The sequence below is a fragment of the Canis lupus genome, chromosome 9 (assembly GCF_011100685.1).
Source record: "Canis lupus familiaris isolate Mischka breed German Shepherd chromosome 9, alternate assembly UU_Cfam_GSD_1.0, whole genome shotgun sequence".
NCBI lineage: Eukaryota > Metazoa > Chordata > Mammalia > Carnivora > Canidae > Canis > Canis lupus.
This window is the reverse complement of record NC_049230.1, coordinates 53,205,494-53,229,520: the sequence shown is the minus strand read 5'-3', so window position 1 is coordinate 53,229,520 and position 24,027 is coordinate 53,205,494. Positions and strand designations below refer to the sequence as shown.

The 24,027-nt window shown below is 49.3% G+C and overlaps 1 protein-coding gene across 2 annotated transcripts in view; it reads left to right on the top strand.

The window, feature by feature from the left end:
- ABL1 (ABL proto-oncogene 1, non-receptor tyrosine kinase) overlaps window positions 1-19,423 on the top strand; it is a 143,559-nt gene extending 124,136 nt beyond the window's left edge. For both annotated transcript variants that reach the window (XM_038549019.1, XM_038549020.1), the window contains exons 5-11: window positions 4,975-5,059; window positions 5,899-6,076; window positions 8,039-8,223; window positions 10,701-10,853; window positions 12,917-13,006; window positions 13,346-13,510; window positions 15,729-19,423. In XM_038549019.1, coding sequence (XP_038404947.1) covers window positions 4,975-5,059; window positions 5,899-6,076; window positions 8,039-8,223; window positions 10,701-10,853; window positions 12,917-13,006; window positions 13,346-13,510; window positions 15,729-17,446 — 2,574 coding nt within the window. In that variant the 3' untranslated portion in view covers window positions 17,447-19,423. The remainder of the gene's footprint in view (window positions 1-4,974; window positions 5,060-5,898; window positions 6,077-8,038; window positions 8,224-10,700; window positions 10,854-12,916; window positions 13,007-13,345; window positions 13,511-15,728) is intronic.
- Window positions 19,424-24,027: the final 4,604 nt, after the last annotated feature.

Genomic DNA, 24,027 nt, shown 5'->3' with positions numbered 1-24,027 from the left:
TATTTATGATAGTCACACAGAGAGAGAGAGAGAGAGGCAGAGACATAGGCACAGAGAGAAGCAGGCTCCATGCACCGGGAGCCCGATGTGGGATTCGATCCTAGGTCTCCAGGATCGCGCCCTCGGCCAAAGGCAGGCGCTAAACCGCTGCGCCACCCAGGGATCCCTCTTTTCATCCTTTCACCCATCGTAAGGGTATGGTTCTCCTGTCACCACTGTTTCAGGCCTGAGGAAACTACAGTGGTAGGAGGCTGGGTAACTGGCCTGGTGTTAGCTAATGAGGTACCGCAGAGCCAGGATTCTGGCCCAGGCATCCTGCCTCAAAGCCTGGCTCCTTTCTTCTTTCTTTAACTGTCATTTGTGTTCCTATTCCTCATAAGCTGTGAAAAACGCACAAACCACAGTTCAGCATCTTAGAAGTTCCCTTCCCTACCCCCATTCAATTCCCCTCAGGCTGCAGCTGCGTCCTTTCTTTCCAGGACTCGACTGGACACCTGAGTCTGTGTCTGCTCCTGTGCTACACACCCTGCCTGTTTTGTGATGATGGTGCCTCTTGAAGCAGCACAGCACCAGGCAGCCCCTGGGTCCTGTACCATCAGGGCCTGAGACCAGAGAGATCCGGAGAGACAGGAGTGCATGAGGCTGACCCCAGTGGGTGGAAAAGTGGAACTAAAGCAGACACCCACTGTTGGGAACTGCTAGTTTGAGTTCTGATGGAATGCAGCAGGTTGTAGACTTCACTCTACCTGTGATTATCAGTGTCACAGGTAGGATATACCTGAGAGAACCGACTCTTAAGTACAGGAAAGCCCCACATTTCATATAAGCTGTATTCTGAAAATTTGTTTACATGTCTTTTTTCTATGAAACAGTTCTGTAAGTCTTAGAATTTGAGAAAGACTACTGTTGATTTAGTGTGGCATCAGGACTGACTCATAAGCAACTGAAAGATTTAACCATTAAAATAGTGGAAAATAACATTGTTGAAAAGTGTTAAGACTTAAAATTGTACTCATTTCTTTACCTATTTTACTCTTTACCTATTGTGCTCATTTTCTTTACCTATGTATGCAAATAGGTAACATGCACACATGGTATCTTCCACCCTTGATTTTTGTGACTTTGCAGAAATAGTCCACATGGGGGTATCTTTGTTAACCATATGGCAGCAGGCTATAGACACTGCACTGTGCCTTCTCGTGTCCGTGTATCCTGAAGTTCCTCATCAGTGTACATAAGGTGGTCTTGTTTTTGCACAGATACAGTTTAATGTATATCAGCTTTCAGTGGGCATTTGTGTCCTTGCCAGTACTTTGCTATTACAGACAGTGCCACAGGGATTCTTCTTGTTAGGCATGTGGAGACTGTCCTGGTGGTCAGCTCCCCAGAGTATCCTAGATTGAGGAGCATACACCACTTTGTACTCAGCCAGCAGTGTTGGCAAAGTGCTTTGATTACCCTGCCCTTGCCAAGGCAGTCTGTTTGGGTTTGGTTCTTGCTTGTTGTGTTTTTCCCCAGGACATTAGTTCTATTAGAGAACTCCCAAAATGAGCAGAGAAGGAAGGGCTTTCCATGATGGCACTGGACAGTCACATGCTCTGGCCCTCTGGCTCCCTGAGGGGGCTGTGCACAGGGAGAGGGGCTGTGTATCTCAGAGCCCACCGTTTCTGTGTTGCTCACTCTTACAGTGGATTCCATCCTGACTATGAGCAGGATACACCTGTGTGCTCGAGGGCCAGAGCTCTGGGGCTTCTGTGTGCGGTGGTTGCTCATGCATCTGGTTGGTGAACCACCTTCCTCAGCCTGGCTCAGTGCCTCTGCCTGGTCTCTGCAGCCCCATTGCTGCAGGCTGTGGGATGGCACCTCACTGTAGTGATAGCCTTGCTCACCTCATGTTGAGAACTGGGGGACAGATGTGGAAGCAGCTCTCTGTGGAGCCTACTCCGGGGCCACGGTCCCTGAGAGCAGCATGAAAGGCACTCAAGGCTGCACAGCACCAGTGGGACGCTGAGCCATTTTCAGGAACACCGCGCTTTGTTAATGCCGAAGGATGCCTATGCTCGGGGGAAGCCAGTGAGCAGAAAGGGTGAAATGGAAAGAAAGCACTCTGGGTGAGAACCTGGGTCTGGAGAATATGTATCTGTGAGAAAGAAACAGCAGCGTTAACTCAAGACCCAGTCTGTTTTATGCAAGGAATTGTATTAGCCTGCTTCCCAGGAATAGAGATCACCTGTCTTCCTTACAGTCCAAGTGGGTCTTGCTGATGGAGTGCTGCCCACAAGGCAAGTGCTGCCCTTCTCCCCATTTGTGGATGAGAAGGGGACATTCAGAGAAATCTCCCTTACCTGGCACGTGAGTGACTTAGCGTGGCCATGCAGTGGCAGGGCTTGATCTGTGTAACTCAGAGGCCATCCTCTTGACCTACTTGCCCCCCGTACCAGCCAGGCCTTCATTTGCATCGGGCCCAGGCTGTTCCATCCCTCCGAGGACAGCCTGGCTGACCCACCACTCTCCCAATAGACGGGGATGAAAGTCAGTGTTCACTCAGTGTTGCTTTCACCCTAATTGATCAGAGTTAATTTTATTTTACTCTGTAAATGGAAGACTTTTCAAAAAGAGTGATGGAGGGCAGCCCCGGTGGCTTAGCAGCTTAGCGCCGCCTGCAGCCCAGGGCCTGATCCTGGAGACGCAGGATCAAGTCCCATGTCAGGCTCCCTGCATGGAGCCTGCTTCTCCCTCTGCTTGTGTCTCTGCCTCTCTCTCTCTCTCTCTCTAATAAGTAAAATTAAAAAAAAAAAAAAGGTGATAGAAAGTTTTTAGATAAAAGGAAAGGGATAGAACAGAATAGCATCAGGCTGCTTCCAGTTTAATACAGCTACAAAAGTCTGAATGCTGCTAATACTTTCTGTTGTAAATTGAACCAGGCGGGATTCCAGCAGGGGGAGACAAGTTCATGCAGATCATCCTGAAAGAAACAAACAAGGAATTATTTATACTGTCCACACGTGGACGTGCTTGTGTGTGAATGAGGGGAGAATGAGACAAAAAGAGGAAAGGGTGCCTTTTGAAAGCCGCATTGTTCCTTTTACGAGTCCACGCCTCTCAGGATCCAGACATGGTTCTTTTAGAAAAGAGCCAGCAGCTATAAGAGCACATGATTTTTCTGAAATGACTTCACTATGGGTGGTTTATTATGCGGTACTTTAAAAAAGGAAAACCCCACTTGCCTAGAAAGCTTTATTTGAGAGCCACGTTTTGAACATATTGTTGTCCAGGCAAGGTTCTTGAAGCCCCCAGTCCTTACGTGAGCAGCATTGACTTGCCAACTCTGGTAGGCATTTGCTCTCCAGCCTTTGACATTAGCATGTCACCCGGTGGATCAGAGTGCCCCATGCACCAGCAGCATGGCCTGCTGAGCATGTTAAGGAGCAGAGAGGACTCTGAAGAATTGAACAGCCAATGGGGCGGTGGCAAAGATGAGTTCTTATCCCGTACGGCTTGACACGGAGACTACCAATGATGTTTGACATCAGAACAACTGACCATTGTTAAAGAGCAGTAAATTGTTTCTGAGTTTCAGCCTCACAGCCCTAAGCTGAGTGCTAATGGGCTGACACGTGTCCTCAGCGGTCATGCTCCGCTTATAAACATGACTGCAACAGGCACACTAGGTGGAGGATGACCTGTCCTCTGGAAATCTATAAGGTGCCACATTGAAAATAAAGTTGATAAAGGGGCCTCTGGGTGGCTGGTCAGTGTAGTGTCCGGCTGGCTGTTGGTTTCAGCTCAGGTCATGATCTCGGGATCATGAGATCAAGCTCCACGTGGGGTTCCACGCTCAAAAGGGAGTCTGCTAAGGTTTCTCTCGCCTTCTGCCCGTCCCTGTGTGCGTGCTTACGTGCATGCATACACACTCTCTCTCTTTCTCAAATAAATAAATTAGTATTTTAAAAAAAAAAAAAAGGTTGATAAAGCTTTCCTCTCGGGCGAGTCTAGTTTTCCGGACATTCACTCCCCATCTGCCATGCAGTCTTTCTCTTCAGACAAATTCAGATTCCATGTTGAAACTTGGAGGGAGGTGTCCTGCTTCTCCTGCTGGCCTTTATAGCCAGGCTCTGGCAGCAGACTGACCAGGTCAGTCCCCCCCACCTGCTTCTGATTGTGGTGATCAATCAGCGGACAGTCAGTTCTTTAAGTCAAAAGAGGTGTACGTGACCCAAGCCACAGGCTTCTGTGTGGTAGTGCCAACAGTGATGTGTAGGGCTAGGCGCACAGCACTCCAGAGTGGGGAAATAGCATCAAGTTTGCTCTGGGCAATTGCTCATATCTTTGTCTCTGCGTGGCATTTAGATACAGTGAACTTGCTAAAACATGACCTATGTGATGATCCTTGTGACTCCGTTGTTAGGGGGGCTGCTGTGGAGGATTATCTTAGGACCTGAGGAAAAGGACCAGGTAAGTGGTAGTGATTGCTTCATTAAGATCCCCTAATGACACCAGGCTTTCAGAATCCTCTGCAGTTCAGTGTCCTCTTTCATGTTTTGAGGTGTGGGTCTTATTTGGTAGGATAGTATCTTTTTATGTCATCAGGGTCTCTTCCATTAAATTGTGTTTCTGATTCTTCAGGTGGTTGTGGATTTTTTTATGTTAAGTGCTTTAGGACTCCTTGGAAACCACCTATTCCTTATGGGAATAGAAATATCCTCTACATAGCAGCCCCCAGAAACAAGTTGCCAACATGTATTTATGGTCCCGGGTGAGAATTCCCGAGTTCAGCAACAAAGGAGAATAATCCTCTGTGCTGCTGGGGCAATGATCATCTGTAGGGGCCCTGTCCAGAGCAATGTGCAGGCCGGCACTGGTGGGCCAGGGTGGTGGTTGGCCAAAGCTCCAGTTGTATTAACCATTCAAGCTGTACCTTCCTACTTAAATACTTTCCTTGCTGAAACAACTTCACCCCTCTTTTCCTCACAGGAGGACACCATGGAGGTGGAAGAGTTCTTGAAAGAAGCTGCAGTAATGAAAGAGATCAAGCACCCTAATCTAGTACAGTTACTCGGTGAGTGTGCAGAGCTCTGGAGAGAGGGCCTTTTAATTAAACCCTCTGGGGTGATGCAGGCGCTGTGAAAGAAGAGGTGCATGAAGATTTCTAATGTGGACATCTGTCCTCTGCTAACACTCAGCCTGTGGTAAAAAGGAGGCCGGTGTGGGATGGTGTGTGTGTGTGAGAGAGAGAATATATTACTCATTTTTTTCTTTCTCCTTCATTCCGTCCTTTTTTTTTTTCCCCCTGAGAGGAGACGGGGTTAGTTGGGGAGGGAGAAAGAATCTTAAGCAGATTCCACACCCAGTGTGGAGCCCAGCAAGAAGCTCGGTCTCAGGACCTGAGATCACGACCTGCACCAAAACCAAGAGCCACCTTAGGACCCCGCTGTTTGTTTTAAGAGAGGGAGAGAGGCGAGGGAGTAGATTATTACTTTGTCAATACTTAAAAGCAGTCAAAAGCAAATCTCGTATGGCTTCTGAGACTGGAATTTTCCAGAGTCCCTTCACTGGAGTTATTCTGTTAAGTAGCCATCATAGTGCAGGGGTGAACTGACAGTGGTGTAGGCTGTTTGGTGTGTGCTGGACCTTTGCTTCTGAACTCAGTGGCAGCCTCTTCTGTTGGAGTTCAAGGGCCTGAGAAGAAGAACAGAGCATGGCCACATCCCTCCCATAGGAGCCTGATCACAAGCCATGAGTGCTGCTTGCAACTGTGGTAGAGGTTGGGCCCTAGACTTAGGGGCAGACACAGAACCCATTTCAGGAGCCCTTTTCTGTCATTCTGTCTTCTCCGGGATTGGTGCACTCAGGAACAGAGCAGCACACTGAAGCCCTCGATGTCTTTCTTATTGGCAGGTGTCTGCACCCGGGAGCCCCCGTTCTATATAATCACTGAGTTCATGACCTATGGGAACCTGTTGGATTACCTGAGAGAGTGTAACCGGCAGGAGGTGAACGCTGTGGTGCTGCTGTACATGGCTACTCAGATCTCATCAGCCATGGAGTACCTGGAGAAGAAAAACTTCATTCACAGGTAGGAGCCTGGCGAAGCAGCCCTCCCCACAGAGCCATGGAGCAAGCTTGGGGCCTGGGCAATCTTTTACAAAAAGCTGCAACCTGCACGGTTTTAGGGCGCAGCCTCTTGCTTTAGTGCCGGTGGCACAGAACGAAAGCAAATGCTGGGTTCCTGACCTCACTGGCTTCAGGTATGTGTCCAGGACCAGATTCAGCAGGCCTGGACCCTGGACCCACCAAGCAGTGGATCCTGGCGGTAAGAAATATTTCCCCCTTAGCACCTTTTTGGACTAAGTGGAATACTAAATGAAGTTCATCAAAGGCATCCTTCCTAATAATCAGTGCTCCTTGGGAAGCAGAGTGCTTGGTGTACCTGCCAGGCGGGCGCTCACCAGTCATGACCTCCCACAGGGAGGCTGGTGTTGCTTCTACACAGGATCACAGTCACAGCCGGTGCACAGGCTTTGTTTTTGTGTGTTTTCTCCCTCCTTTCTCTTTATTGTCATTTCATTATCCACTTAACTTGCTGTCCTCTAGTTCAGGGATGTTTCCATGATCGTCAGAACTGTGGATATGTGGTTCTAAATTAAGCATCTTTGCTGTTTTGAAGGCTGGAGTGCTTTGACCTTCAAGTGTGCCACAATTATCTTGGTGTTCGCATTCCTTGCTGGTGGAAATGGCTCCTTAGCACAGTGATGGCCTAAGCAGGACAGAGCCTGATGGGCTTTGCCAGTGACTTTTATGCAAGATGTTCTCCACGCCAGCGCTGTGAGCTTTCCTACTCAATTAACTCAAGTATGAAACCCATACATGAGATTTCATAGTGAGGAATACGAGGAGCATGTGTGAGAGGCTGGCCATTCCTTGTAAAACAGATTTCCAGTGCTGCATGAGAGCCTGATTCACCTGCTCCTGTCACTCAAGAACGTGAACCCTCTGAGGCTGCAAATTGAGATTTCTTGACTTTTGGTTTGCTTTGCATGGCTAGATCCAGTCCCTCTTCATTTCATGAACTTAAAATGCTTTACCAAAATCCTGTTAAGCACAAGTCTTCTGCGTGTAATTTCTCTCTGATTGCTGATGATCAGGCTATCTTAGGCAGCCATCACCCAAAGGTGCTGCCTCTTGTCATCCTCCCTTCCATTTTGCCTTGTGATTTCACGAACCACAGCTTAAGACTCCCACCTCCCTGGGACAATCAGGAGACGAGAGCAAGCTAATTATACAGGACAGAATTTGTACGATACCTTTGTTTTTGTTTTTTAAAGATTTTATTTATTTATGAGAGATACACAGAGGCAGAGACACAGGCAGAGAGAGAAGCAGGCTTCATGCAGGAGCCTGATGTTGGACTCGATCCCTGGTCTCCAGAATCACCCCTGGGCTGAAGGCAGCACTAAACTGCTAAGCCACCAGGGCTGCCCTGTACAATACCTTTGGATAAGCATCAGGACAAACTAGGAGAGTGCAAAACGCAATTTGGGGGAAAGTGCCATGGGCTTTATTTTGTCCTCTATCAAGTCTGGTTAGACCAAGGGGAGACTCCCTTTTTTCCCCTTGCCTGATGTAGGGCTAGTGTAACTGGGCAGACCCTTAGGTGACCATAGATATGTAGGCATCAGTGGAAGCACTTTACCTTTTAACTCATGACCTCTTATAACAACCCTAAGAGGTAGATGCTGCCATTATCAACTTCATTGTCAGGATGAGGATGACAGAGGCCCAGGGTGAGAACTTGCTCCCACCTACTCTCTGGGCTACGTGAGGCATCTCACGTTGGTGGGAGCTCAGGTGGATGCTGAGGGATAGGTACCATTCCTGGTGGGGTGTTCACACACACACACACACACACACACACACACACACGTTCCCAGGGGACTGGACCCAGTTGTCAGCAGTATGCCTTCACTCGCTGCTGGTGGATTTGTAAAGCTGGGAAAGCTGACCACAATACTCATGGATGAATGCTTTCTTTTCCCAGAGATCTTGCTGCCCGAAACTGCCTGGTAGGGGAGAACCACTTGGTGAAGGTGGCTGATTTCGGCCTGAGCAGATTGATGACAGGGGATACCTACACAGCCCACGCTGGAGCCAAGTTCCCGATCAAGTGGACAGCACCAGAAAGCCTGGCCTACAACAAGTTCTCCATCAAGTCTGACGTCTGGGGTAAGGGCTGCTGCTACTCTCAGTCCTCTCCTGCTAGGGTGGGTCCTCTTCTGTTCTCTCTCTCCTTGCCTTTTCTCAGCCTCTTTCTTGTTCCTTATTTTCCTTCATTACTTAGTTCTCTCTTATTTCCTCTTTCTTTCTCACTTTACAATCTTTACTCCTGTTTTCTCCAAAATGAAGTAAAAACCCATGTTTTCTTCCAAAATAATTCGGATTAACTTCTTTTCTCCTCTACTAACTTAGTGCCTTCATCTGAAGTGTGCTGCTTAGGTCTGTGGGGGCAGTTGGCCAACCCTGCAGACACCCAGGCTCTTCTGAGCCAGTATTTTTACTTTTGTTAAAGAACTTATTTTGACAGGTAGGAAGTATATACTGAGGAAGGCAGAGTTGCATCATGAGCCCCATGCATGCTCACCCACCTTTCCTGGCCATCAGCTCCTGGTACTCCTGTACCCTCTACCCCCCACCCCCCAACCCTTATTATTTTGAAGCAAATTCCAGATAGCATATTATTTTATCCTTAAATATTTCAGTATGAGCTCTCAGAGATGTTTTTTTTGTTGTTGTTGTTTTTGTAACCACCCTTCTCCCCAGATTGACTAATTTCTGAGTATCACGATCTGGTCAGTGTTTATATTTCCAGTTGGGTCGTAAAAGTCATACCTTTATGACCTGAGTTGAGATCCAGGTGCTGCTCACACAAGGTGGGCGGTCAATGCACCCTCTGTGTCGTGTGGTCTGCAAGCTCCTGCCCTGTCTTTTCACTTCCCTTGCTGCCTATTGAAAAAAAAAAAAAAAAACTCCTCACTTGTCTCCCACACCATATGCCTGTGCTGTGATTTAGTACATTCCTCTATCTTCTGTACTCCTAGTAGTGGGCAGGAGGTCCACAGCTGGAGTATATTCAGATTTGGCCTCTTTCAGCAGGACTGCTTCATGTGCTGTCGTGTGCTTTTTCATCAACAGCTACACTGGGCTTGATTTTCCCTCTCTTGTGTGATTTTAGCAGTTCCTGATACCCAGTGCCTAGATCACTGACTTACTAGGATTTGCCAGATGGTAATTCCCTAATTCTGTCACTTTTTATTCACTCATTAGCTCAGTACTTCTGTAAGAAGAAAACCCTCATCTACTGTTTAGTTACTCGGGGGTACAGTTCATTTAGGAAAGGTGGCATCGTTGTCTGCTTCCTTGCCGTTGCTTACCAGTGTTCATGAAAATGAGTCGGTTTTTTTAATACCCTCCAGTGATGACCAAGTAAGGTTTTGGGTTTTTTTCTTTTGTGACATTATGATACATGTGTGTACATATGTGTACATACATGTACACACATACTCATGTATATACTCAAACATGTCATGTATGCCATTCAAACACATGGGTGCATATAGATATGTTTTAATCCACTGTAGTTATTTTCCTTATTGATAGTCGGATTGTCTCTTTTTTGGCCAGTGGGAACTTCTAATTGCTCCTGGTTCTTTTGACAAGACCCTTGTAGTCTTTGATAGTGTCTATGCTGTCTGGAGCAATAATAAGATATTCCATGGTCATTCTCTGCCCTAGACCTGAATCACCAATTTCTCCCAAGAAGTCCTGGTCTCTTTAATGAGAGCTAGAATTTCAAGGCTATAATCTGGGCTTTTAGAACTTTCAAAGATTTCTTTTTTTTTTTAAAGATTTTATTCATGAGAAACTGAGAGAGAGAGGGAGGGAGGGAGAGAGGGAGAGGGGCAGAGACACAGGCAGAGGGGATAGCAGGCTCCATGCAGGGAGCCTGATGTGGGACTCAATCCCAGGACTCCAGGATCATGCCCTGGGCCAAAGGCAGGCACTAAACCACTGAGCCACCCAGGGATCCCCCTCAAAGATTTCTTAAGGTTTTTTTTTTAAAGACATGAGTCAGGGAAGGGACAGAGGGAGAGGAAGAGAGAGAATCTCAAGCAGACTCCCCACTGAGCATGGAGTCCCATGTCGGGCTTGATCTCATGACCCTGAGATCATGACCTAAGTGGAAATCAAGAGTTGGATATTTAACTGAGCCACCCAGGCACCCCAATTTTATGTGATTTTTATGAAATGTTTAGAGTAGGAACATTGTAGAGACAACATTGTATACCAGAAGGGAGAGGTGTTCTGTCTTAGACACTTAGCTAGTTGATATCAGAGCTAGAAGTAGAAATGGCCTCCTGACTTCCAGGCCTTAGTTCCCTCCATCACAAATCCCAGCAAGGTGGTTAGATTACCTCAGGGACACTGGAGGGACCAATCAACCCAGTTTCTTCTCCCCTTCAGCTCATTTTGGATGGGGGGGGCTATTAGCTGAATGTCTCATTTTGTCCTGGGCTATTGGTCATTAAGAGCCTGGTAGAATGTGCCTGGTTTGCAATGTCCACTGCATAGGTAACCAATTTTAAATGTAAAATAGTTAAGTTTCATACATCTTGAACCACCTTTCTCTTTCTTTTTACTCGTAGCATTTGGAGTCTTGCTTTGGGAAATTGCTACCTATGGCATGTCACCTTACCCAGGAATTGACCTGTCCCAGGTGTATGAGCTGCTAGAGAAGGACTATCGCATGGAGCGCCCAGAAGGCTGCCCAGAGAAGGTCTACGAACTCATGCGAGCATGTGAGCCTTCCACAGCCAGTTCTGAAACTTCTGTGTGGGCACGAGTATATTCCCCAAGAGAAATTGTGCTCTCCTTCCTGTCTTTATTCACATTCTTCAAAAGCATGCAATGTACAGTTCGGTGCATATTCACTCAGACTTTTTTCAGTGTCTATTTGTTGTTTATACATAGTATTTATGTGTGGGGGGTGTTTTTTTGTTTGTAATGCAAACATGGAATTGATGGATACCAAACTTGAATTTTTTATTAATAAAAACAAATTCCTGGGCCCTACTTCCAAACATTCTGCTGTAGTAGGTAAATGCTCCAGGTGTGTTTGTCTAGTTGGTTTAATTTTATGTATATTTATATATATAAACTCATTCCATCAACTTTTTTTGCACATACCTGTATGACAGGCATATCTTTTGTGTCTGTATTTCAAAAAACCTCTCCCTCTCCCCACCTATTTTTTTATATAGCTGTTTAACTCCCCATTAAATGATTTATTCATTCATCCAGTCCCATTTTGGTGGACATTTGGTTGTTCTACATGTTTGTTTGACTTTTGCCATTATAAACAAAGCAAGGATGAACACCCTCATACATATATCTCCATGCATTATGCTGATATTTCTAAAAGTTGAACCGTTGGTTCAAAGGGCTATTTGTATTTTAAATTTTGATAGATTTTACCAAATTGGGATCCCTGGGTGGCGCAGCGGTTTGGCGCCTGCCTTTGGCCCAGGGCGTGATCCTGGAGACCCGGGATCGAATCCCACATCGGGCTCCTGGTGCATGGAGCCTGCTTCTCCCTCTGCCTGTGTCTCTGCCTCTCTCTCTCTCTGTATCTGTCATAAATAAATAAAATATTAAAAAAAAAAAAAAGATTTTACCAAATTGTTTTCCAGGAAAGGTGGTATACCAATTTATACTCCCACCAGAAGTGTGGGAAAGTAACTACATCCTCACCAACACAGGGCTCCATCAGTCCTTAATCTTCATGTTAATCTTGGGGCACGCGGGTAGCTCAGTTGTTTAACCATCTGACTCTTGATCTCCACTCAGGTCTTGATCTCCAGGACATGAGTTCAAGTGTCGTATTGGGATCCACACTGGGCATGGAGCCTATTTTATTTTTTTTTAATTAATTAATTTATTTTTAAGATTTTATTTATTTATTCATGAGAGAGACAGAGACACAGGCAGAGGGAGAAGCAGGCCCCCCACAGAGAGCCTGATGTGGGACTCGATCCTGGGTCTCCAGGATCTGGCCCTGGGCTGAAGGCGGCGCTAAACGGCTGAGCCACCCGGGCTGCCCTTTTTTTTTTTTTTTAAAGGTTTTATTTATTTATTCATGAGAGACACAGGCAGAGGGAGAAGCAGGCCCCCCGCAGGGAGCCCAACACAGGATTCGATCCTGTGTCTCCAGTATCACGCCCTGGGCTGAAGGCGGCGCTAAACCTCTGAGCCACCCGAGCTGCCTCCACAAGGAGCCTACTTAAAAAAAAAAATCCTCACGTTAATATTGTTTTAATTAACATTTCTTTATTGATGAGGATTTCAGACTTTGATAACCCGGAAGTAAGGGTAAAATAGAAGGCAAGCCATTTGACCAGAGTGGGGCTGGGGAAAAGATTTATAAATGTAGTTCTTGCTGTCACGTCTCTGGGGCTTTACAATCCATATTCCTGCCAATATCTAAAGCCTTTGTGAATTCTTAATGTCTGTAATAGGACACAGTGACATTTGTCACTTTAACTTGTCACAGCAAAAGATGGTTAGCAGGATTGGGGTACTTTTTTTTTTTTTTTAAGATTTGAGAGAGAGGATGCACACAAGTGGGGGGTGGAGGAGGGACAGAGAGTAGAGGGAGAAGCAGGCTCCCCTCTGAGCAGGGAGCCCAATGTGGGGCTGGATCCCAGGAACCTGGGGTCATAACCTGAGCCGAAGGCAGACAGTTAACCGACTAAGCCACCCACCCACCCCTCGGGTGCCTCTTTCATTACCAGACTTTCCTTGCTAGCCACCCCACTTATTAGCAGGGCCTCATGCATGGTGTGACTGGGTCTCATCCATCCAGGTTGGCAGTGGAATCCCTCTGACCGGCCCTCCTTTGCTGAAATCCACCAAGCCTTTGAAACAATGTTCCAGGAATCCAGCATATCAGATGGTAAAGTGCCCATTATTCCTGGGATTGCCTGCAGTAGAGTGAGAGGTTGGGATAGAAGGGAGAGCCGGGAAGGACTCCAGCCCTGGCCCTTTAGTTCACTTCCTGCTAGAAGAACCCAGGCCAGTGAGTCACCTGAGCAGAGGTGTTGAATGTGGAGTTGTCTTGCAGCCATGCACAATTCTAAAAAATACTGAGTGTGGTTTTCTCGGCCTGTTTCTCTTTTCTGTGACTGTGCACAGATGACCACTCTTATCTGAGGGGGAAAAAAAAGAATGCCAGCATATTAAACTGATACCTTTACTGATGGCTGTTGATTTTTGGTTTTGGTTTTGTTCTTAGAAGTGGAAAAGGAACTGGGGAAAAAAGGTGTACGAGGGGTTGCAAGTACTTTGCTGCAGGCCCCAGAGCTACCCACCAAGACAAGAACCTCCAGGAGAGCTGCAGAACATAAAGACCCCACTGATGTGCCTGAGACGCCCCACACCAAGGGCCCAGGAGAGACTGGTATGTCCCCCAGCCCCACCAGATACCCAAAGGAGGCTACACCCTCAGGCCAGTGTAAGCAGATGGGGAAGCGGTGAGTGCACCTGCACAGAAGGGCAGGCAAACTCCTTGTTAGTAATCCAGCTTTGAAAAAAGGAAGGTTCTCTCCCCACCACATCTGGCCTCTCCTTCTGGGAATCATCAGGAACCATTGGCTTCAGCGGTTAGTTTGGTCAGGTAGGCACAGGTGCTTATGAAACCGACTGAGAACAAACCCACCTTTTCATGTATTATTCACAACATTTGTGGCTGCTCTTGCAGGGCAGATAGAACAATAATAAATATTGAACCAAACGAAGAGCAGCTTGTTGTGAAAGCACTGATATGAAAAACTCACTGGAACTCAACGGAGCCAGGAAACGCCCGTGGCACAGAGCTGGTGTCCACATGTGGTCTCTGAAAGAAGAATCTCTTGGCCACTGTTCCCTAGATGAGTTGGGGAGGTGGGAGTGGTGCATGGGATTCCAAGGTGCTAGGAGGGGTAATCCCCGAAAACACTGACCTAGCTCCTCCTGTGTGCCATGGTCTCTTTGTTAGGCTGCTCTGAGGTATTGTTATTCTCTCCCCAGGACCCCGGAAATCTGGGTTCATGGAGGCTCCTCGGGGATGCTCTGATAGACCACAGATGAGTGGGTGGGAAGCCAGAATAATGAGATGTTTAGCCATCGCAGGATTACCAATTTTTTTTTTGTGTGTGCACCCATAATAGAAAAAAGTCACATGTGCAGACTATGTATACATACGTACTATTGCACAGACATGTGTATTATAAAACATACCAAAAATGTATACCTAGAAGATTTACATTAAGAAGTAAATCCAAATTATAGGGCTTCCTTTTATAGCCCCCTGGATCGTCTTGCTCACTCACTTTGTGGAGTCCATGGCATATAGTCTCCAGAAGCTCAGACCTTTGTCCTTCTGTTCGTTGTCATGATTTCAGGTAGTTGAGCAGTGGGGATGGGGAGAGGCCCCTGTGGGAACCTCAGGCTGATTAAAAGCCCAGTGATAAGCAATCATGTTCATTTATGCCCGTCAGTATTCATTTTGATACGTAATCTCATGGTGAGCCCAGAGTGTCAATTAGCTGTTCAGCGCTGAAATAGAGCCGTGCATAATTCATTAGAATTTCGCGTTCTTCAACTTTTTCTCCTGGATTAAAGTTTTGGAGGTCCTCAGCTTCCCCTGAGTCAGGTGGCCTGCATGCTGTCTGATGTTCTGATAGATGCCCCATTGTACCTCTGCTCCGGGTGTAGACATGCCCTAGGCTGCTCTGGGTGCTGATAGAAAACTACTCTCCTCACAGCTGCCCTCTGAGGGAGAAGTCTATCATTCACTAAGCCGGGAGCTTGGCAACACCAGAAAGATTTCTTAGGAGCTATTATTCATACATAAAGAATGCCCATTTAAAAATTTGTAAAGGTCACTCTTTCTTGTTTGCCAAGCATAATAGCCTATTGTCACTGTGGTGCACAACCCCTTCCCTTTGGACCTTACCTCCTAGGAATCTCAATTGGCAGGCCCGAAAGGCACAGGGCCTGACCCTTTGCTCAGCCCTGTGGTGGTTTTTACACTCCAGATAGTGGTATTGGAGGGCTCTGTGCTGTCAAGGAAGCCTCAGTACAGGGATGAGGGGCTGGGTTGCCCAGGCTTTCTGTGCTGCTGTCCTGTACCTTTCCTAGAAGTATTTTTTTTTTTAATTTTTTATTTATTTATGATAGTCACACAGAGAGAGAGAGAGAGGCAGAGACACAGGCAGAGGGAGAAGCAGGCTCCATGCACCAGGAGCCCGACGTGGGATTCGATCCCAGGTCTCCAGGATCGCGCCCTGGGCCAAAGGCAGGCGCCAAACCGCTGCGCCACCCAGGGATCCCCCTTTCCTAGAAGTATTAACAGTCCGTGAGAAATTATGTACTGATAGCTGGGACAAACGCTGTATGCTCACTGCATGACGTTCACACAATGCTATGGGTAGGTGGTGGTCTCCGGTTCATAGATGAGAGAGCTGAGGACACTCACAGGCCACAGTTGGGAGTGGCAGAGCTGGTGCTTACAGGTAGGCCTGCCAGAGCCCTGACCCTGGGCTGCTCCTCTGTAGAGGACAGGGGCCAGCCCCAGGTTCCCCCCACAAAGGAGCCTTTGGTCTGGAGATGTTAAAAGTCTTCCCATTGTGTTTCAGATCCCCTGGATCACGAGCCTCCTGTGTCTCCACTGCTCCCTCGAAAAGAACGGGGTCCCCAAGACAGCAGCCTAAATGAAGATGAGCGCCTTCTCCCCAAAGACAAAAAGACCAACTTGTTCAGTGCCTTGATCAAAAAGAAGAAGAAAACGGCCCCAACACCCCCAAAACGCAGCAGCTCCTTCCGGGAGATGGACGGCCAGCCCGAGCGCAAGGCAGCCGTTGAGGAGGAGGGCCGAGAAACCAGCAATGGGGTGCCAGCCCTCACCACCCTGGACGCAGCCGAGCCAGCCAAGTCCCCAAAGCCCAGCAGCGGGGCGGGTGTCCCGAATGGAGCCTTCCGGGAGTCGGGGGGACCAGGCTTCCGGTCTCCCCACCTGTGGAAAAAGTCCAGTACACTGACCAGTAGCCGCCTGACCGCCAATGAGGAGGAGAGTGGCGGCAGCTCCAGCAAGCGCTTCCTGAGGTCCTGCTCGGCCTCATGTGTGCCCCACGGGGCCAAGGACACAGAGTGGAGGTCTGTCACGCTGCCTCGGGATCTGCAGTCCACAGGGAGGCAGTTCGACTCGTCCACATTTGGAGGGCACAAGAGCGAGAAGCCAGCTCTGCCTCGGAAACGGGCGAGTGAGAATAGGTCTGACCAGGTGACCAGAGGCACAGTGACCCCCCCACCCCGGCTGGTGAAAAAGACTGAGGACGCAGCAGATGAGGTCTTTCGAGACATGGGGGAGTCCAGTCCAGGCTCCAGCCCTCCCAGTCTGACTCCAAAACTCCTCCGCAAGCAGGTGTCGGGGGCTCCTTCCTCCAGCCTTCCCCACAAAGACGAGGCCGGGAAGTCCAGTGCCTTGGGGACCCCTACCACAGCTGAGCTGGGGACCCCTGCCAGCAGAGGAGGGCCAGGGATGTCCGGAGGGGCCAGCAAGGCCCCCGCAGAGGAGCCCAGAGCCAGGAGGCACAAGCCCTCCTCCGAGTCCCCAGGGAGAGACAAGGGGAAACTGTCCAAGCTCAAACCTGTCCCACCGCCCCCACTACCAGCTTCCATTGGGAAAGCCGGGAAGCCTTCTCAGAGCCTGAGCCAGGAAGCAGCTGGGGAGGCCAGCACTGGTGGGAAAGCCAAAGCCGCAGCAGTGGTTGTGGATGCTGTGAACAGTGACACCGTCAAGCCCGGTCTGCTGGGAGAAGGCGTCAAAAAGCCCGTGCTCCCATCCATGCCAAAGCCGCAGTCGTCCGGCAAGCCGGCGGGGACCCCAGCCAGCCCGGCTTCCGCCCCTTCCACGCTGTCATCCGCATCCTCTGCCCTGGCTGTGGACCAGCCAGCCTCCACTGCCTTCATCCCTCTCATATCAACCCGTGTGTCTCTTCGGAAAACCCGCCAGCCTCCTGAGCGGATCGCCAGTGGCACCATCACCAAGGGTGTGGTCCTGGATGGCACGGAGGCTCTGTGCCTCGCCATCTCTAAGAACTCCGAGCAGATGGCCAGCCACAGCGCTGTACTTGAAGCCGGCAAGAATCTCTACACATTCTGTGTGAGCTACGTGGATTCTATCCAGCAAATGAGGAACAAATTCGCCTTCCGTGAGGCCATCAACAAACTGGAGAATAATCTCCGGGAACTTCAGATCTGCCCGGCGACAGCAGGGAGTGGCCCGGCGGCCACTCAGGACTTCAGCAAACTCCTCAGCTCCGTGAAGGAGATCAGTGACATCGTGCAGAGGTAGCAGAAGCCAGGCATCAGGCCAGCTGGAGCCGCCTACAGTGTGTGAGGCTGCCCCATGCCTGCCACAGTGGCTGACACAGACCAGAGAGTTGGGACGTTGGCCGGGGAGCTCCATGTGAAAGGAGCTGAGAGGGTCACTGTGGAGCACAGCCCTACTACCTAACATTTTGCGCCAGCTGTTTTTCTGCACTTTTCCTGTCCCCAGCCCAGGCTCCCTGAACCACCTCTGTCCTGAGTTCTATCTGTGGGGTTCCTGCTCTGTGGACTCCAGTTGGCCCGCCAGCCTCTTCCCCATGCCGTGCTCCAGAACTGAGCTCTTCAGGCCAGGTGGGAAAGCGGATGAGCATTTCCTTTTCTCTCTTGTTTCCAGAGGCCTTCTTCTGGCCATGCCATCTCCTCCACTTCCCCCCAAGAGCGAGTGCCCTGCACAGGAGCCTTGTCATCAAGGCCTAGGAACTATCCCTTCCACTTACCGCATGGAGGCAGCCTGCACTCCTCTTCTGGTGCCTCCTGCACTGAAGACATGTTTCCAGAACTATATCCTGGGAAATGCTGTCACTCTGCCTTCCATTGCTGCCGGGGGCTGGTGCCCTCACACTTCCTCATATGAAGGACAGCTCTTGATTTGGGGGTTAAAACAGGGTGCTAAAACCAACCAGCCTTTGGGTCCTAGGACAGGTGGGGGAGCTGAAGAGGCCTTTGGGGTGGGAGGTTGTCCTTGTTATCTGTTCTTTCAGCTCCTTGCTGTCTTGTGACATGCACTGCTCATCCTGGATAGAAAGCTTGAGTCTTAAGGGTAGGAGGGGTTGCAGTCAAAGAACAGGGGAGTTGGAGGGGGGGTGCTCCCTGGGTGAACAGCTGGTGGCCTAGGGCTGGGCCTAGGGCAGGTCTGCCACGGGCCCAGGTCACCTTCCTTTCAGATTTCCAGGTACTCAGAAAAGCCACTTGGTCTTGATTTCTGACCGACCTCCTCCTCCTCCCTTGCACTCCTCTGAGACAGAGTAGATTGATGCAAAACTCTTTCCTGTGTGACAAGCCAGTCCTTAGTTTTCTGGAGTTCTTGAAGCATTTCATGGCTCCGCCCTCAGCCCAGCCACCCTCGGTACAGTAGGACCTGCCATCTGCCACCAGAGCACGGGAGGATGAGGACTGTGGATCCAAAGCCTCAGCCACTGTTGGCCGTGCACTAAGGGGCAGACGTCCTATTAAATGACCGTGAGCAGCATGGAGTCCCCTGTTTCTGTTGGGGTTATCAGGGATGAAGAAGACCATAATCAAGTGAAGCTCCAGAAAGTGTCTCAAAGAGCAGGCATTGGTCTCTCCCCAGGCGGCCCCGGACCATCTTGACCTTGACCTAGAGCAGCTACTGAAGAGCAGACAGGCACCTTCCTGGGCCTCATGCCAAGCCTGGGAGCAGCCCTTGGAGAAACCAAGACAACCACCTTCCACCCCCACACCTTCTCATGCCATGACCGCACACAGGCCCCGTTTTTAATGCTCCTTGCCTAAACTTGTATTTTGTTTCTCTGGTAGAGATGGTTTCCTCTGGATCAATTTACGCTGTCCTCACAGTGCATCACCTCTTCCCCCCCCGCCCCCCCGCCCCCCCAGGCTGCTTCTGTTAGGCAGACTGAGGGAGGTGCTCAAACATCACCAGCGGCCTTGCAGACAAAGTAAAACAGACCCCACCCAGGTTCCCACCAACTGCCCTTCTATGAGGTACTGGTTTCTCTCTGTTCACATGATGTGCCACTATATTTTGCATTTATATCTTGGTATTACACTCTTTTGTAGACTTGCTCTTTTATAAATGACATGTAAATAGTTTTCCACTATTCTCCCTTCTCAACTATGGGGCCTTTTTTTTTTTTTTTTTTTTTTTTTTTTGGTCCAGTACATTTTTTTTTCTGTATATGACTCTGTTTTTTGAATCCACATCTCTCCGTAGTATTTTTTAAATAAATGTTTACAACATTAAGAACTCGGGCAGATTGCTTTGGTCTATAATTTTACCCTGTTGTTCAGAGCCGTGGCATTCATTTGGGGAGGTGAGGGTCCTTGTTTCCCCGAAGGGGGACCAGTAGCCCCATGGTGGGTTTTACAGGATGGAACAGTGGCAAAATTATAGCATAAAACCAACATCCCACCTCTTCCTTGGTCTTCCAGAAGGGGTGTCCCTGGTCTGGCCTTGGGTCCTTCTTGTGCCCTTGACACTGATTTGCCAGCAGCCCTGGGAGTGAGTGGGCTTTGCCACCGCAGGGCCCACGCCTGGTGTTGGGAAGGAAGAGGAGTCCAGGGGCTGTGCTACCTGTCAGGCTATCACAGCATCAATGAAATGGGGAGGAAGGATGGCCTGGATGCCACTGGCTGGAAGCACTAGTCTGTGCACAGGTGTGCTCTTTCCCTACACCTGGGAACCCATCCTGGCACCCTCTGCCCCGGTGCCCGAAGTGCCCCTCTCTCACTGTGGTCCACACGCCCTGTGCCTTGTCTCTCTATGTACGTGAGGAGGGGCAGGGTGATGGAAATGCCACCCTGTGGACTGTGGCCTCTCCCAGCCCCCTACCAAGGGGACCGAGGGAGGTGTGTGCGGCTGTTTCCCCATCTGGGCCTCCATTTAGTGCCAGCTGACAGCTTGGAAAGTGGAAGTCAGGGAAGTAAGTAGTGCTCTCTGATAATGATACTTATTAAGCCACAGACTTGTCAGGAGATACAGATCCTGCTCACCAAAGCATGGTGAGGAGCACGGTTCAGTGGAAACTCAGCAGAGGCTGTGCTGCACGTCAGGTGGTGAAGGTGAGGACGCTGAGCTGAGGCAGGGGCTGGTGGACCACGGAGTGGGCTCACACTGAGGGGCTGCAAGATCTCCCTCATTTCCTGGAGGCAGGAATGGAGGCCCAGGTTGAATGATGACTGGACACCATATCTCCTAGGTTGCCACAGGGAGTTTCCTTGAGTGACAACTCTTCAGTCAAGAAGATGCAGTGACTATAGCGACAGCCACAATCAATGGCTGCTCCCTTCGTGCCATTCAAGGGTCCTCACAGCAGCCTCTTAGAGCACATTATCCTGTTTTCTCAATGCCCAGCAGTGAGCTACCAGCTAGTCACGGTTCACACGTGGTGTCCTGTACCAGTCCCCGTGGTGGCTGTGCCAGTGGGCAATACAGGTCTTGCAAATGAGAATCTTGTGTCACCTAAGCTTCAGAAGCTTCCTTGGGTCTGGCCATCCGGGAACAGTGGTTCTTAACCTTTTTTGGGTCACAGAACCCCTTGAGAACTTAATGTACCTGGATCTTGCCATAGAAGAATGCACACACGTGCACACACAGTTTTCAGATCACCTTCAAGGCCCACCCTCGAGGTCCAGAACCAGAGAGTGGGGTCAAGTCCTCCAGAAGAGCCAGCAGCTACTGTTGACGTCAGACCACAGTACAAACCTTGATGTCCAAATGTGAAAGGGCAGTCACTTAACAGAGCCTCAGGCTGAAAATGGTCCTGATGCCATCGGCAGAGAGGAGCCCTACATCGTGATGTGTTCACAGTGGGGTATTATGGAGCAGTTGGAGACAGACAAATTTGGCCACAACACAGTATGCACAAGTCTCGCAAAGGTAACATTGAGCAGAAGTAGCCAGTTTTGCTAGAAGCTTCTGTTTATTTAAAGTGGCACGACTAGTCTGTGGTTTGGTGTTAGAAGGACGGAGGGCCATGCCTGGTTGGAGTGCAGGGGAGCTTAGGGGGCAGATAATGCTCTGTTTCTTAGTCTGGGTCCTGCTGGCTAATGGGTATGTCACTTGGGGACAGTTTATTGAACTGTACACTCAGAATTGGAGCACATTCTCCCATGTCTGTGCGATTTTACTTGAGAGTTTTGGTTTAGTTTTGTTTTTTAAGATTTTATTAGCACAAGTGGAGGGAGGTACAAAGGGAGAGGGAGAAGCAAACTTCTGGCTGAACAGGGACCCCAGGGACCCCAGTCCCAGGACCCTGGCATGACCTGAGCCAAAGGCAGATGCTTAAACCACGGAGCCACACAGGCACTCCTCAGTGAGAATTTTCTTAAAATTACACAGTTCACATGTGAGCATTTCCAGCTACTCTACAGATGTGCTCTGCATGACCACGTAAAACCCTCTCACTGTTTTTTTCGTAAGTTCTGTCTCTGTCCGCATTTGATATGAGAGGAAGTAGAGTCTCAGAGATGTGAAGCAGCTTGCCCAAGGTCATACAGCACGTGCCACTGTACACCCTACTCTGCCGGACTACGCTGACCATGCAGATGGCCCCAGCATAACCAGCAGAGATCTGAGCTCCAGAGTCAGGCTCCTCCCTCTATCATGGAGTAGAAGAAGTCAAGAACTACAGCTAGCCCAGCATCTTCTGTATCAGGATGTGTTGTAGGAGGCATTCCCAAATTGATCCTGGGGCAGAAGGCATCAGGTGGGACAAGGCTGACCAACCGCAGTGTCTTTGTCAATGCCTGCCCTCATCCCTGATGGCTTCCTAACATCTAGCGGGGCCCCAGCTCCCGCTTGGAGGGTAACAGCATCTTTTCTGAGTGGGGTCCCCAGTGGACTCAGTCATGCATTGACTCTGGCCCTGGGGCAAATGAGGACAAGGTGGCTTCTTGTTAACTACGGCAGCTGCCGGATGGCCCACTGTCCCACGAGCCTCTTCTTTTCTTAAACATTTTTGTTAATATTTCAAAAGGAAAAGGTAGACAAAATATTCCCTACCCAGTTTAATAGCTAAATGCTTTTAGATCTGCACTCCAAGATGAAGGCTCTTTTTTTGTGCCTTGTATAAACAATGAAAGGATGCAGACAGCTAGCTCTCAGGTGCCTGGGCTAGAGGAGACAGCACCACCACACCAGGTGGAGCTTAATCTCTGCTTGCAAAGTAAATGTTTTCCGAAGAGCCTCACCTTCACTAATCTAGAGAGTGATCTTCCCCACTAAGGAGGCCGCGGGGGTGGCGTGAGAGGCCCCCAAACCTGGAGCGAGCCTCCCTTGGGTAGAGTGAGGGGTGGGGGTTAAAGAGAGATAGCCAGATACCACGGGAGTGGATTTAACAGAGCAATGCCCTTAACGGTTTGATCGTTTGGATTTTCAGGGTTATTGAGTTCCAGTGTACAAGCAACTGGAAGGAATAACTTTGTTGTTGATTGCCATTGAATGATGAAAGCCTAATGACAGGATATCCAAGCCTCTGAAGGCCCTCCCCCTCTCCTTTCTCTATCTCTGACTTCTCTGAGGTTAATCTCATCCTATGAAATTAAAAACCAGCCAGTATATTCCCATAGTGTGTATAAACACATGCAGGAGTTATCTCAGCCTCGGTGACCTCCCAAGTTCTTGTAGTTAGTGACCATAGAGGCTGCTCCTGTTATTCTAAGAATAGAAATTGGCAAGTAAGGGGCACCAGGGGACCTTGCTGTGGGGCATCCATCTGCCTTTGGCCTTTGGTCTGTGCTGTCTCACCTGGTGTTTCACCAGCATGTTCTCTGGCTTCTCTGTATATGAGCAAAGGGAGGAGTGACCAGCTTGCTGCCCAGCCCCCTACTACCCCGCAAAGTGGAAATGAAAACAGACTGGGGTGAGACCCTGGGCTGGAATTGCACTTCCTTCACCTGGCCACCCTGTGATGTCTGTGATGTCTGTCCTCAGCTCCGGAGCTGTCCTTTATGGACATACTAGGACTCATTTTCTTGAAGTTTGCCCTCTGTGGCTTGAGGGCTGAGTGTTTGCTTCTTTTACCAACAGACGAAGACCCTGGTATGTGTTCCATCCCCGTCAGTCTGTCAGGTTAGCAGGACTTCCACTTCTCTGGAAGTGAAGGCCCCTCTCCTGGCGGGGCCCATGTGCCCAGATGTAGGGGAGAAGCAGTGAGGAGCTCCAGGAGAAAGCAGCTCGCTTTCACGTAAGGTGATGTTCTGATTCCTGTCTTCCTGGCCCATCCTACCACCCAATTTCCACACCCCCAGTCAGCTTGGCTCTTTGGTGGTTCAGATCTGTCACCCCTTAATAAAGTGGCTTTCTGGCTGCCGGGGATTGAGAGCTGCTACCGGGGAATGTAAGTCACTAATAGAATGGAAAACACTGTGAAATGCTCCGAGGTGCCAAGCTGGGCCCAACCCAGTGTGGTTCTAAAAGGCTAATAAAAATCCACCAATTAATTGTGACAGCTCAATGGAAAATTATTCAATTGTGAACAGGGCCAAGCAGCAGCTCGAAAGGAGGAGGGGAGATGTTGCCATAGTAACATCAATCTAAGTTCTCAGCGGTCGAAGCCAGCCTGGGAGTGAGCAGCATTAGCCTGCCGCATCTGACACGGGATGGGATGCAGGACACAGCAGAGCAGCGTTTGAAAGAGATGCTCTGCCTCGCCCTGGGCCTGTGGCCACTACTCCAGGCTGAGCGCTGGCCTCCCCTGGGGTAGAGAAGTTGTTTGCAGAATGCTCTTTGCTTTGAGAAAACTGGGGAAGGAGCAGTCAAGCACAGGAGGAAAATACACCCCATGTTGTGTTTCCCTCTACCTTTGACCATCGGTATTTTACCAACTGCCAATTAAGGGGCTGCTG